At 39.8% G+C, this 15,799-nt stretch overlaps 1 protein-coding gene and 1 pseudogene across 1 annotated transcript in view; both read right to left on the bottom strand.

Annotated features, from left to right (window-relative positions):
• Positions 1 to 15,799, bottom strand: part of SCAI (suppressor of cancer cell invasion) — a 197,905-nt gene that overhangs the window by 11,508 nt on the left and 170,598 nt on the right. The window contains 3 exon segments of the mRNA XM_011931463.1: positions 5,446 to 5,546; positions 5,747 to 5,920; positions 9,905 to 9,977. Of these exon segments, the coding sequence (XP_011786853.1) occupies positions 5,446 to 5,546; positions 5,747 to 5,920; positions 9,905 to 9,977 (348 nt within the window).
• On the bottom strand, positions 2,071 to 3,369 carry LOC105504132 (annotated as a pseudogene).

Raw genomic sequence — 15,799 nt, 5'->3', positions numbered from 1 at the left:
AAAAAAAAAAAAAAAAAAAAAAGGTATTTCACAAAAAGCTGACGCAGCTACAGTGATGGCGTCACAAATTTTCTTTTTTTACAACACTCTTTACTGGATTAATTTATCTTGAAATGGCAGGCAACCACAATGGCAAACCTTGATCTACGGTACGTATCAAGCTATTCAACTTTTTCTTGTAATGTCATGACTTTTCTTCGCTTCTTGGGAGCACTTGAAGCATCACTTCACATGAGTCCCATGGTGTTATGTAAGGTTTACTACAGTACTGGACTAAACACAATAAAAAATATGTGAGAACCGGTAGAGATCATTTTTTATTACAATACACAATTTACTGGAGAGACAGACTGCTCATGGAGATGACAGGCATTCTAAGCAGTACTTGCAACACTTGAGCTCACTGCCAGAGCAACAGGATGTGGCTACAAAATTATTACAGTAGTACAGTAGGCATTACAGTGATTTTATGCAGTTATGATTTAATATTGCATCATCATTACTTTTGTTTACACTTCTCTGGACTGTGAATGGTATCATATATGGTATGTAAGTGTATGCATAATTTTAATCATTCATAACAGATTTGTATTCATCTGATAGTAGTAAATGATAGACTAGTGTCTACATATATTTTATATATTCATGATATACCTTTTTCTTAATTTTTTCACTATTTCTTTTTTGTAGGATTTTATTTATTTTCTCACTGGCACTGATCTACTGCACTTAAACATTTCCATCAGACTCAGAAAATAATTTTATTTCAGGAGAAAGAAAATATTTTACTTAGCTTTTGTTTATACTGTTTCATTATTAAGAGTATTTTTTTCTTTTTTTAAGAGATAAGATCTTGCTATGTTGCCCAGGCTGATCTCCAATTCCTAGCTTCAAGCAATCCTCCTGCCTCAGCCTCCTGAGTAGCTGGGACTATAGGTATATGCCACTTCTCCCAGTTTGACTTTTTTTTTTTTTTTTTTACTATAATGTAATGTGTTTTTATTCACCCATTGGAAAAGCCTTTGCTACATATTAATACAAACTTGTAACCAATAAATCCTTCTTTCAGTAAGAAAATAATATGAGCATAACTTTGTGTGAGTTTTAATGTCCTGGAGCCTTGTTGCTTCATGTATAAACTGCAGGTCAGTAGAAATTAAAATGAGGTAATATGGTATAATAGGCTTAACCCAGTAAGCGTACAATAAAGGATGGCTATTATTTTAACATGAATTCAACTGAAATCCCAATAGGGGAATACCAATAACGTTTCCTATATAGCTTACAAATTGTTCTTTGTCATCCCCTCATCTACCCAATGGGAATTAGAGCTAGCCTGTTAGGCTGCTTGACAGGACCACTGAATGCTGGAAATCAACCACACTCCATCCCCTCATTTAACAGATGGGAAAGCAGAGGCCCAAGGAGTTTGGGAAACTTGTCCACAAAGGGACAACTACTTTGTGGCTGAACTGCATCTAGGACCAGGTTCTCTTTATCGACATGAGTATCTCTTTCCTTTATATGCCCCTTCACGTTCACAAAGCAACTCCTCAGCTCCATGATTTTGTTTATTATGCTACATCACTCAGTTTATGAAAATGGCTTTTTTTCCTCCTTTCTTGTGATTGGAAGTTTTTTGCATACTTGTGGCAGCTGAATCCATACTAACCCTTAAGTTGAAAAAAACATATATAAAAATACACACACACATATACACACGTGAACACGTGGAAGAAACAGCACTAGGTCTCCCTGGACAACCCAGTGCAGGCCACACCCTGGCAGTCACAGAGCAAACATCAGAAATTGTCTTCCCATGTGAACTGCTTTCGACACTTCAATGCTAAAGAGCTCAGAAGTGCTTCCACTTTGAAAGAAGCCCGGGAACATTTGTAGCCTACCCATTAATGTGTCTCATTTTGAGACAGAACAGTCAACAGGTAAATCAGCTGCTCTTCATGTACTTCTTGCCGTAAGTCCTTCATAGAATGAAGAGTGAAGACAATTCATTTCTCCTCCTGGAACTTGTCCTTCTTATTCTTTTGCTTTTTTAAAGGTTGCTATGTTCAGGTATAGGGATAAGACATTATAAAAGATAAAGGATATCATGTGAGGGAGGAAATCAGACAATCCAAAAAAATCTGTAGAAATTACAAATCAAAACATGCGGGCAAGGTAGGAGGCAACACATTCTTGCCACAGAGCTGTTCCTCAAAGGCAGGAATGAAAAACAAAAAACCAAAAAAAAAAAGACCTCAGCTGCATAATGAAGCTGGGGTCTTGGCCTGACAGCTTTAAATAACCTTAAAACTGGGCTGGGTATCAAGCGTCTTTTCCAGAATAGGCCAAGGAAGACAAGTCCGGTTTGGTTTTTAAGGCTTTAGTGAGCTCTGCAGCCAGCAGATCACGGAGGGACACGCTATCGTGGGAGTACACCCAGTTTTTCCCAGTCCAGTCACAACGCTTGAGTCCACTGGATGGAGAAGATAACCAGATTTGCTTGTTTGGCATCTGCTTGTTGATCACGTAGGTTCCTAGATCTCCACCCAGTTTACCAGTTAAGACATCACTCCCAAAGGAAGCATCATAATCCTCAAACGTGTATGGCTTGTCTGCAAGGTCTTCAAAAAACTCTGCTAAACAGTCCAGTGATTCCTCTGCTAGTCTTTCATAGGAAGTCTCATCTAGAGAGGCTGGGTGGCCCAAACTTCCTGATTTCCTCAAATTCATCCAATAGATACTCTGCTTTTTGACATTCCGAATCTGGTTGAGGCCACGGAGGTTCAAACTGGCATGGTGGGGCTTGCAGGCCATGGCAATTCCAGTGCACAGGCCCCGGCAGCCACAGAGCGGGGCCAATTCCACTGGCTGCACGGCCCGGGTGAACAATGTTTTCAATATTTCTAGGCTGTGTAGTTTGTCTGTTTTGCAAACAGTAGCAAATCTCCAAAATTTTTCCAATTTATTTATTGAAAAAAAAAATTGTGTCTTAAGTGGACCTGCACAGTTGGCCCATGCAGTGGTACAATCAGAGTTCACTGCAGCCTCAAACTCCTGGGCTCAAGCAATTCTCCCACCTTAGCCTCCTGAAGAGCTGGGACTATAGGCACATACCACTACATCTGGCTAAGTTTTAAAATTTCTTTGTAGAAATGAGGTCTCACTATGTTGCCCAGGCTGTTCTCAAACTTCTAGCCTGAAGTGATGCTCCTGTCTTGGCCTCCCAAAGTGCTGAGATTACAGGTGTGAGCCACTGCACCTGGCCCATTGCAGTTCTTTTACATTTTAAAATTACCATAATAAAATGGAAAGAAATAATATTTTGAAACCAAAAGTTGCAAAAGATTTTTTTAACTGTTCAGGCATATTTGAAAAAACATTTTACTTACAGAAGTGAAAAATATAATGGCTAAAATATTTAAAATCTCAATGAAGTGTTGTATAGGTACATGCATACACAAAAAATAAACAGCTAGAAAAGTGCACTATCAAGTCAAGCAAAAGACCTGAACACATTCTTTACAAAGAGAGAAACAGAAGAACACTTATGAGAAGTTGCTCAACCTCAATAGCAATCCTGGAAACAAAAATTCAAACCACAATGACCTACCACTTTACACTGAGCAGATTCACAAAAACTATAAAGTATGACTGCAACAAGTGTAAAGGAAGGATTACAGAAATAGCAACTCTTACATCCTGCTAGTATGAGTGTAAACTGATACAACCGCTTTGGAACACAGTATGGCATTACCTAGCAAAGTTAAATATGCTTACATCATCTGATCTTGCAATTCTACTATTACGTATATTCCTCAGAGAAAATCTTATATATGTGTACCAGGAAACTGATATATATGTGTACCAGGAAACTGATACAAGAATTTCACAACAACATCATTTTTTTTCCCCCCAAGACTGAGTCTTGCCTGTTGCCCAGGTTGGAGTACAGTGTTATGATCTCGGCTCACTGTAACCTTCGCCTCCTGGGTTCAAGCAATTCTCTTTCCTCAGCCTCCCGAGTAGCGGGGATTACAGGTGCATGCCACCATCTCTGGCTAATTTTTGTAATTTTAGTAGAGACAGGATTTCATCATGTTGGCCAGGCTGGTCTTGAACTCCTGACCGCGTGATCTGCCCACCTCGGCCTCCCAAAGTGCTGGGATTACAGGTGTGAGTCACTGTATTTATATAATAATAAATCACTTATATAATAAATGGCCAGCATCATTTATATAATAATAAAAACTTAGAAGCAACCCAAATGTCCATTATCAGAATAAGGAATCTGCAATGTATAGTCAAATAATGCCTAGTGTTGTATAGTCAAACAAAATGAATGAATGAAAGCTATAGTCAATCAACATGGGTCAATCTCAGGAATAAAACATTGGCAAAAAGGAAGTTGCAGAAGAATACACGCAATACGGATTCATAAATATGTTGCGTAGGAATAGAAATACATGCTGCAAAACTATAAAGAAAAGTGAATGATTAAAAAAAAAATTCAGGGCCGAGTGCAGTGGCTCACGCCAATAATCTCAGCGCTTTGGAAAGCCAACACAGGTGGATCACCTGAGGTCAGGAGATTGAGACCAGCCTGGCCAACATGGTGAAACCCTGTCTCTACTAAAAATACAAAAAATTAGCTAGGTGTAGTGGTGGGCGCCTATAATCCCAGCTACCACCTGTGAGGCTGAGCCAGGAGAATTGCTTGAACCTGGGAGGCAGACGTTGCAGTGAGCTGAGATCGGGTCATTGCACTCCAGCCTGGGCAACACGAGTGAAACTCCATCTTTAAATAAATAAATAAATACAATTCAGGATGTGAGTTTCATTTGAGAGGGAGATAGGATCAGGGAGGTATCAAAAATGTTCTACTTTTTTTTTTTTTATTTTTTGAGATGGAGTTTCGCTCTCATCATCCAGGCTGGAGTGCAATGGTGCAATCTCTGTTCACCGCAACCTCAGCCTCCTGGGTTCAAGCAATTCTCCTGCCTAGCCTCCAGAGTATCTGGGATTACAGGTGCATGCCACCATACCTGGCTACTTTTTTTATTTTTAGTAGAGAAGGGTTTTCAGCATGTTGGCCAGGCTGGTCTCCAACTCACGACCTCAAGTGTTCCACCAGCCTCAACCTCCCAAAGTGCTGGGATTACAGGCAGGAGCCACCAAGCCCGGCCAGAAAATGTTCTACTTTTAAACAAAGGATAGGTACTCAGATGTGCCTTAATATTGTCAATCTTTATACTTTACATACTCATTTGTGAATATGTATTTTTTTACTTAACAGACCAGTGTGAAAGTACATTTGTAAATATTATTTTGAATTTGTCCAAAATATTATTTTATTATAACCTTATTTTATACAGGTAAAATATAATACATGTTCTTAAATAGCTAAAATGATAAAATTCATCTTTAATAATGTTCTTTGCCTACCCGAAAAATCTTGTGCATCCTCATGGTGGCTGAACAAAAGATAAATCTTGTGAGGAGCAAGCGAAGAAATTCATCTCCAAAAAACTGGAGAAATGCCTGATCTGCAAAGAGGAGAAAAGTGACAGTAAAAAGATGCTTAAATGGAAATTATGTTTCAAAGGGGAAGGAAACTTCAGGAAAGCCTTCTCAACTTTCCTGCCTGGGACACATACCTTTAAAAATTCAAACAATTTAAAATAAGTAACCATTTTAAGCCATTATAGTACATTCTGTTAAATGTGCAGTTAGATTAGGCGGGTACCTATTGAACGTGAATGAGTCAGTAGCTGGGCAATATCACGGTTGATTTTCCGAAGATATTCTTGACACTTTTCCCATAGGCCTCTGCGCATGCTTGACAATCCAGAGACAAATAGGAAGGCCATTAGAGGATTGTTCAAAAAGAGAGTGAAGAGGCTACCTCGCTGAGATTGATCTGTAATAACAAACATGTTATATATATAGATAATAGTTTTGCAAAAAATAAGAGATACATATGAGGAACATTTTAATATACTGATAATATATAAAACTAAAGCTATCTCATTAAATCATAATTCAACAAAGCAGATTCTTCATGAAACTACACAAATGTTGGTATGTTGCTTTCTGCTGAACTTAAGAAAGAGCCTAGCAAACTTAAGAGAAATGGAAAACGAACATATTTCTTACCATTTTTTGCCCTCAATTAACAAATTTCATCCAAATATGGCAAGTGTTGGATGATGGGTTATCTGTGATAGAATTCTCTGATGAGTGTTAGAAATGCCGGTCTTTTTCATTCTCCTCCGAGTTGCTCTCTTTGACTTGCTCTTTCCCTTCCTATCCCTTAAATATGAGTAGTTTCTTTCTTTGGCCCCATACATTGCTGACTGCTCTTACTCCCATGATTTTAGTTATCTATGCCTATGAATTTCTAATTCTCTATCAGCAGCCTAACAGGTCTGGCACCACTCTGTCCTGCGGTAGATACTCAAAATGTGACTAGATGAGTAAATACACACTGGATTTCAAAGCTTTAGTACAAAACGTCATTGTTAACACTAATTTCACCTGTTTCTTTTTACTGTTTTTGACGTAGGTACTAGAAAATTTAAGGACTCATACTCTATTTCTTTTAAGTACTGCTGCTCTAGGCTACTCTATTCAACCTAACTCTCAAAGGCACCTCAAACTCAACAGGTCAACAACTCAAAGTAAATTATTTCCCCTTTTGTTCTCTACAAATATGCTTCTCATCAAGTATTATCATTTCTATCAGCATCTCAGCCAGAAACCACGAAGTCTATTCCTGCCTTCCCTCCCCACACCGAGTCCATCACAAAGTCCTATTGGTTCTATGGGCTTAGTATCTTTGCAGTCGGCTACTAGTCATTGTGCTATCTCCAGCCATCTCCCTGTTTTCATCCACGCCCCTCCTCAGTTCATTCTCTAGGAGGTTAACTGAATGCTCTTTCATGCTACTCTTCTGTTTAAATCTTTTGACAGTACAAGTTGAGTATCCCTTATCCAAAATGCTTGGGGCCAGAAGTGTTTTGGATTTTGGATTTTTTGGGATTTAGAATATTTGCATATACATAATGAGATGTCCTGGGGACAGGTCCCAAGTCTAAACACGAAGTTTATTCATGTTTAATATGTACCGTATACACATAACCTAAAGGTAATTTTATAGAATATTTTAATTAATTTTGTACATGAAACAAACTTTGTACTAAGTACTGATATGTGGAATTTTTCACTTTCAGTGAAAAATGTGAAACACTTTGGGAGGCCAAGGTGGGTGGACCACTTGAGGTCAAGCGTTCGAGGCCAGCCTGGCCAACATGGCAAAACCCTGTCTCTAGTAAAAATACAAAATTAGGCCAGGCATGGTGGCTCACGCCATGTAATCCCAGCACTTTGGGAGGCCAAGGCAGGCAGATCACGAGGTCAGGAGTTTGAGACCAGCCTGGCCAACACAGTGAAAACCCGTCTCTACTAAAAATACAACAAAATTAGCTGGGAGTGGTGGTGAGTGCCTGTAATCCCAGCTACTTGGGAGGCTGAGGCAAGGAGAATAGCTTGAACTTGGGAGGCAGAGGTTGCAGTGAGCCGAGATTGTGCCACTGCATCTAGCCCGGGCGAGAGGGCAAGACTCCATCTCAAAAAATAAAATAAAATAAATTTATCTACGTGCTCCCTAAGCTGTCTTATCTCATGGCCACAGCACCTGCAAATTCTCAGCTGGAACACTCTTGCTCAGTCATTTCCCACCCCCATCTAGTTCTCCATGTTCTTAATGTCCATGTTAGACATTATCTCATACCCTTCCCTTGTCTTCAGTGTGCTGCTAGTCAGGAGTTCCTCGTCCATTAGCATGCATCCTCCTGTGAATCACTTATAATAACTGCCCATCAGGCTATCTCTCTGTCTGCCACAGGACATTTGGCTCTGTGAAGAATGTAACTGTGCTTGTCAGCTCACAGTGCTATCACCAGTGCCTAGCACAGTACCTGATAATAAATGTTGAATAGTACTGTGGGAGGCCATGGCAGGCAGATCTCTTGAGCCCAGGAGTTTGAGACCAGCCTAGGCAACATGGCGAGACCCAGTCCCTACAAAAAAAATACAAAAATTAGCTGGGTGTGGTAGTGTGTACCTGTAGTCCCAGCTATTTGGGAGGCTAAAGTGGGAGGATCACCTGAGCCCAGGAGGTAGAGGCTGAAGTGAGCTGTGATCACACAACTGCACTTCAGCCTGAGTGACAGAGTGAGACCCTGCCTCCAAAAAAAAAAAAAAAATTGAATAAATGAGGTAACTCTTGGCTAATAAGAGAACTAAAGGCTTTAGATCTCAAAAGTGCTTACTGATCAGCTACTTTTGCACCCACGTGGAGGGCCCTCCCCTTTTGCAGAGGTGAGTAGCAATAATACCTATGGATAAATCCAAAACATTTCTCACAAAAGAATTTTGAATCTGCTTTTGTAATTGAACAATTAATTTAAGGTGTTAGAGGTCTAAGCTTTGTATCACAAAGATAAGAAACTGGGTCAAAATGTGTTAAGGACATGTATTACAACTAAGCATAATAATAATAATGAGAGCACATATTGAGTAGTTACTACATATCCAGCATTATTCTATGAGGTAGATACTATTATTATTTCCATTTGATAGATGAAGAAACTGAGGCACAGAATGGCTGAATAATTTCTCAAGGTCACACAGCAAGTAAGTGGCTGAGTCGGGATTCAAATTCAGTCAGTTTGCCTCCAAAGTCTGTGTTTTTCTCTTCTATACAATGAAGTCTTTCAGACCAAATAATCTTGGTATTAACCCATTTGACCATGTAAATTTAAAAACTACGTAATGATAGGACAGAATGATAGCAGAAAGTACTGTTGAGTAACTGAAAGAGATTACATTCCTCCAGAAATGATAAGAAACAGGATAACAAAATCTTCAAAGCAGGAGAATTTTACCGTTGTTTGAAGGTAAGTTCTATCCCTTAGTAATTTTACTTTTGGATACATGAAGTTAATATTTCTACATGTTTTTCCCTGTTAAATAGCAGAACTTACCTTAAAACAACGGTGAAAGCCTCCAGCTTCTCTCAGGCATTCAAATGCTGACCATCACTTCCTGTGTCAAACTATGTCAGCAGACAGGACTTCTGGCTGGGAAGTAGCAGTAAAATGCCATCTCCCACAGAGAGACATCAGCACTATTCACAGTTAGGGAGATAGTGAAACAGTGACAAGTACTGCTAAAACAGTGTTAAGGTTGTTTAGTATTTTACCTACTAAATGACTGGGAGTTAGAATTAGATTTTATGTGTCACTAATTAAAGACAAACTATTAAGGACAAAAAGTCTTTTGATTCTCAGCCATTGAAGAAATGGCCAAAACACTAACCTGTCTCTCTGGCAGACTTAGAAGAGGTTCTTTTATTTTAAAATTACAACAAGGCAAAAATGTGAATAAAAGAAACACTTTAAGTTGTGCCAGTTAGGTTATCCTAACTCTGAGGCATAGACTGAGAAGTTTCCTAGACCAGCAATCTTATAGTCTTAAAAGATGCCCTGGATCTTTTAAAACATGCCTGCAAAGATATAGGAAAACCATGCTATACGGATATGACCAGCAAACAAACACCTGTAAAACAAATTTTAAAATTTACAAATCATGAGTTCCCCATCAGCAAGGAACAAAACCACTTCTTTCTCAGGGACGAATTATCTCAAGGCCTAATGGTAGCACATTAAGGGATCCTGGTTGTTGGCAAGGCTTCTGGGTATATTTCAGAGCGACACCTGCCACATAAAACATCATAAATCCACACACGATCATTATGGGAGGAAAAAACAAAGATCAGTACTATTCAAAATGTAGTGTTTATTTGCAACCTATGGCTGTAACAGGCAATGAGGGTACATACCTTGTAAAGCTTTTGGATATGCTGTAGGAGAAAGCAAGCAGACTAGTGGTTGTCCAAACAAGTTTGTGAAATTCTGTAATATATAAGAATTTAAAACTTGCATTAAAGATTTGATAGTTATTTAGTAATTTTCCAAAGTACATCTTTAGTGAATAGATTGGGCCCTTAAACTCATAAATAGATGCAGAAACATAAGCAACAGCTAAGGAGACTGCCATTCATATATAAGTACCATGCATGATAGGCTTTTTTTTTTTTTTTTTTGAGATGGAGTCTCGCTCTATTGCCCAGGCTGGAGTGCAGTGGTGCGATCTCCGCTCACTGCAAGCTCCACCTCCCGGGTTCACGCCATTCTCCTGCCTCAGCCTCCTAAGTAGCTGGGACTACAGGTGCCCGCCACCACGCCCGTCTAATTTTTTGTATTTTTAGTAGAGACGGGGTTTCACCGTGTTAGCCAGGATGGTCTCGATCTCCTGACCTCATGATCCGCCCGCCTCGGCCTCCCAAAGTGCTGGGATTACAGGCGTGAGCCACTGCGCTCAGCCCATAATAGGCTTTCTTAAAGGCTCTCAATCGAAATAGTTTAGTGAGTGAACTATTGATTTTTTTAAACACAATGCATAAACATGACTGTACTTTTGCAAGGAGAAGTCATCTGGCTGTATACCAAGAGGCCACTCCATCGAGCAAAACACATTGGTATATATAAAGGTGAACTTTCCAAGATCCAGGATCTGGCTTTCAGCTCCAAAACCCGATTCCTGGCGTCATCTCTTATTGTGGGTCATAATAACTGCTCTCATGGAATGACGTAAAGACCAGAATGTCAGGCCGGGCGCGGTGGCTCAAGCCTGTAATCCCAGCACTTTGGGAGGCCGAGACGGGCGGATCACGAGGTCAGGAGATCGAGACCATCCTGGTTAACACAGTGAAACCCCGTCTCTACTAAAAATACAAAAAACTAGCCGGGCGAGGTGCCGAGCGCCTGTAGTCCCAGCTACTCCGGAGGCTGAGGCAGGAGAATGGCGTAAACCCAGGAGGCGGAGCCTGCAGTGAGCTGAGATCCGGCCACTGCACTCCAGCCTGGGCGACAGAGCAAGACTCCGTCTCAAAAAAAAAAAAAAAAAAAAAAAAAGACCAGAATGTCAATGTGTGATTTACAATAAGCTGATACTAAAACTAAAGTACTCTGCATAATCATATCCTTTTCCTGAAGGTATATCTACAAGGGAAGTAAAATGATAAGCTGTGTGGTAAAGCAACAAGAAAAATAAAACTCCTAGGAGTAAACTTAGTAAGAAATAAAAAATCAAACAACAAAAAAAATTTTTAAATACTCCTGAATGATAAAATGAAGACTTGAACAAATGTGAAGACATATTATGTTCTTTTTTTTTGAGTCTCGCTCTTGTCGCCCAGGCTAGAGTGCAATGGCACGATCTCGGCTCACTGCAACCTCCGCCTCCCTGGTTCAAGCAATTCTTCTGCCTCAGCCTCCCCAGTAGCTAGGACTACAGGTGCATGCCACCACATCTGGCTAATTTTTGTATTTTTAGTAGAGACAGAACTTTGCCATGTTGCCCAGGCTGGTCTTAAACTCATGAGCTCAAGCGATCCACCCACCTCAGCCTCCCAAAGTGCTGGGATTACAGGCATGAGGCGCCATGCCCAGACAAGACATACTATGCTCTCAGAGATAAAACAATTCTAAAATGTCATTACACTAACTTATTAAAATTTAAACCAACCTCAATAAAAATAGTCACAGACTTTTTTTCTACAACTGAAAAAAGTAATTGTAAAGTTCATATGGAGAAATTGGATTACCCAAGAGAACTCTGAAAAACAGCACAGGGGGAACTAGACTCATCAGATATTGAAACATACTTTACACCTCAGTAAGGCCAGGCACAGTGGCTCACGCCTATAATCCCAGCTCTTTGGGAGGTGGGAGAATCACTTGAGCCCAGGAGTTTGAGACCAGCCTGGGCAAAAGAGTGAGACCCCGACTCTACAAAGAATAGAAAAATTAGCCAAATGTGGTGATACATGCTTGCAGTCCCAGCTGCTTGGGAGGTTGAGGTGAGAGGGTCACTTGAGCCAGGGAGGTCAAGGCTACAACGAGCTATGATTGTGCCACTGCACTCCACCCTGGGCAACAGAGCGAGACCCTGTCTCAAAACAAAAAACAAAACAAAAGAAAAAGCTCAGTAATTAAAGTGGTGCTGGTATAAGAGTAGGCAGAAAACCAATAGAACAGAATGAAAAGTCCAGAATTAGACTCCAAAACATTTAGGACTTATGTATACATGACAATAATGACACACGTAAGTATTAAGTTATTCCTTGAAGCTTTGTTAGTAATAATGAAGGAATGGAAATAACACAACCAAATGACCAGCAATACAGGATTGGTACAATAAATTATGCTACAATAATACAATGGAATAAGCAGCAGCTATAAAAAAGAATGAAGAAGTTCTTTATGAACAGGTATGAAAGGTCTCCAACACTTTTTTTCTTTTTTTTTTTTTGAAACAGAGTTTCACTCTGTTGCCCAGGCTAGAGTGCAACCTCCACCTCTTGGCTCACGGCAACCTCCGCTGCCCAAGTGATTCTTGTGCCCCAGCCTCCTGAGTAGCTAGGATTACAGGAGAACGCCACTGTGCCTGGCTAAGTTTTGTGTTTTTAGTAGAGACAGGGTTTCGCCATATTGACCAGGCTGGTCTTGAACTCCTGACCTCAAGTGATCAGCCCACCTTCAGCCTCCCAAAGTGCTGGGATTACAAGTGTGAGCTACCAGGCCCAGCCTCAATACTTCTTATTAAATGAAAAAAGATATGTTGCAATGTGGTATAAGATGTTACTACTGTTTATATAACTAAGAAAACTAAAGACTATTTGTTGGCTGGGCATGGTGTCTCATGCCTGTAATCCCAGCACTTTGGGAGGCCAAGGGCAGGCAGATCACTTGAGGTCAGGAGTTTGAGACCAACCTGGCCAACATGGTGAAACCTCGTCTCTACTAAAAATACAAAAATTAGCTGGGCGTGCTGGCGTGTGCTTGTAATCCCAGCTACTAGGGAGGCTGAGGCAGGAGAACTGCTGGAACCCAGGACGTGGAGGTTGCAGTGAGCCAAGATCATACCACTGTACCCTAGTCTGGGCAACAGAGTGAGACTCCATCTCAAAAAAAACAAAAAGACTATTTGTTTTAGTTTGTGTATCCATTTACAATTTTATTCTAAAAGGATAAGAAACAGGTAACAATAATTATCTATAGGGAGAGATAGGAACTTAGCGCATTGGGACTAGGCGGCAATTCACAATATGCCTTCTTGGAATTTTTGATTCTGTGACTTTGTGAATGTCATACCAGTACTAAAAATATTAAGCAAATAATTCAGATAAATTAGAAGTATCTTGTAATCCAAACACAAAGGGAGTAAATTGAATGATTCTTTTGATAAGACAGATTGAGGCATTTTCTGCACTACAGATCCCTAAAGATAGCCATATCGCTTTTCCTCTTGGATAGGGCTAAAATGGACATTGCTATTATTTTTTTCTCAAGGTCTCCTTTTTCTTTGTACTCCTTGCTAACCAACTTCCCTCCTGACTTTTTTTTTTTTCCTCTTCAATAATACTGTGCAGAGAAGAGTTAGCATAGCAAGTCAGACTGCCATCCTTCGGAAGCTTTGCTTGTTGGGTTGGCCCCTGGCTGGCTTCTGGGAACTTAGTTTTGGTGACAATTCCTACCATTAGCAGAACTGATAAAGAGTGGCTCGCTCTCCCTAGAATGTGCAAACAAGATGGTTTATACTGAACACCTGCCTGTCTTCTGGGAGTCAAGCATTTTGTTAAGAGTCAGGCAGAGAGTGCCCACAAGATCAGTTCCCAATAAAAACCCTGGATACTGAGTTCCTAATAAGCTTCCCTGGTAGGTAATATTTAATCCATGCTGTCACAACTTGTTGGTTGGGTAATTAAGTGTATACTGTGTGACTCCGCTGGAAGAGGGTCCCTGGAAGTTTGTACTTGGTTTTCTCCAAACTCACCCCACATATCGTTTTCCTTCGCTCATGTTGCTCTGTATTATTTTACTGTATTAAATCTTAGCAGTGAGTATGACTATATGCCGAGTCCTGTGAGTCTTCCTAGGAAATCACTGAACCTGGGAATCATCTTGGAGACCTCTGACACAAATACACAAATACCTTCTATCAGATTATAATTAAATTTTAGGCCTGAGAAATAGTTTAAGGTGCTTTACATGTGGCTTTACTCTTTTCTGATCTAACAAGAAAAATTATAGCAAATACATACAAATGAATAAATTTTTAACCAGACATAGCTCATTATAAAGTTGCTATTGAGTTTTGTACGTTCGTCCTATATCTAACGAACCACTGTGATGAATTTATATTCATATTAGTAGCTTTTCTGTGATTCCTCTTGATTTTCTAAATATAAAATCATACCATCTGCAACTAGTGATTTTCATCTCATTCTTTCCAATATTTACTGTTTTGTGTCCTCTTTTACTAATCTGAACCACTTTTGTTACTGTTTTATTTGGGGAACGTTATGAATTTCTAGTTGAGACAAAAGTAATACTGTATCATAATGATCGTAGTAACAGGCATTCTCTTTTTCTTGCTTATTTTAATTAAACATACTTTTAGTGTTTCTCTAAGTACAAAGTTGGCTATTGAATACAGAAGCTCTTCATCATAGGTTCAAGTGCTTTAGTTAAGAACATGCAATGAGTTTTATTAGATTTTACTAAATGACTGTTACGAAAGCATGTGATTGTCTTATTTATCCTATCAACATAGTTTATAGTATGAATTTTTTTTTTTTTTTTTTGAGTCAGGGTCTTGCTCTGTAACCCAGGCGGGAGTACAGTGGTGTGATCATAGCTCACTGCAGTGTTTATCTTCTGAACTCAAGCAATCCTCCTGCCCCAGCCTCCTAAGTAGCGAGCATTGCACAGATGTGGCACCACATTCAACTAGTTTTTCATTTTATAGATGGGGTCTTGCTATATTGCTCAGGCTGGTCTTGAACTCTTGGCCTCTAGAGTTCCTAATCCTCATGCCTTATGCTCCCAAAGTGCTGGGATTACAGACGCGAGACACCGCACCTGGCCTGATTTTCCTATACCTAACCTTCATGCATGATTCAGATAAACTCTTTTGATAGATGATTCTATTAATAAGTCTATTGGCTAGTATTTTATTTAAATTCTTCTACTCTATATTGATAAACTAAGTTGGGGTAAAGTTTTCTTTCGTGTGTGCTAATTTTGTCTGGAAACAGTATCATTGTCATAATAATTCCTATCATTTCCTGAGTGCTATTTTCCAGAAACTACTAAGCTTCATAGATCCTAATCTGCAATCACAATCCCGTGAGATCAGCATTCACAACTTATTTTCTAGAGAAGGAAAAAGTAGCTCAGAAAAGGTCAAAGACGTGATCAAAGCCATACAAATATTTTGTGGCCTATTACAGAATGAATTGGATAGTTCTGATCTTTTTCATTGCCCTAAATTGTGTATCTGACTCTAAAAGTTTCAAAGTATTATTGGGCCGGGCACGGTGGCTCATGCCTGTAATCCCAGCATTTTCGGAGGCTGAGGGGGGTGGATCACCTGAGATCAGGAGTTCGAGATCAGCCTGGCCAACATGGTGAAATCCCATCTCTACTAAAAATAAAAACAAACAAACAAAAATTAGCCACGCATGGTGAAACGCACCTGTAATCCCAGCTATTTGGGAGGCTGAGGCAGAAGACTCACTTGAACCCAGAAGGCAGAGGTTGCAGTGAGCTGAGATCACGTCACTGCATCCCAGCCTGGGCAACAGAGTGATACTCTGTCTCAAAAAAAA

This window comes from Colobus angolensis, unplaced genomic scaffold (genome assembly GCF_000951035.1).
Source record: "Colobus angolensis palliatus isolate OR3802 unplaced genomic scaffold, Cang.pa_1.0 Scaffold9, whole genome shotgun sequence".
NCBI classification, from domain to species: Eukaryota; Metazoa; Chordata; class Mammalia; order Primates; family Cercopithecidae; genus Colobus; species Colobus angolensis.
The sequence above is the reverse complement of the archived record's forward strand: the minus strand, read 5'-3'. Positions and strand labels throughout refer to the sequence as shown.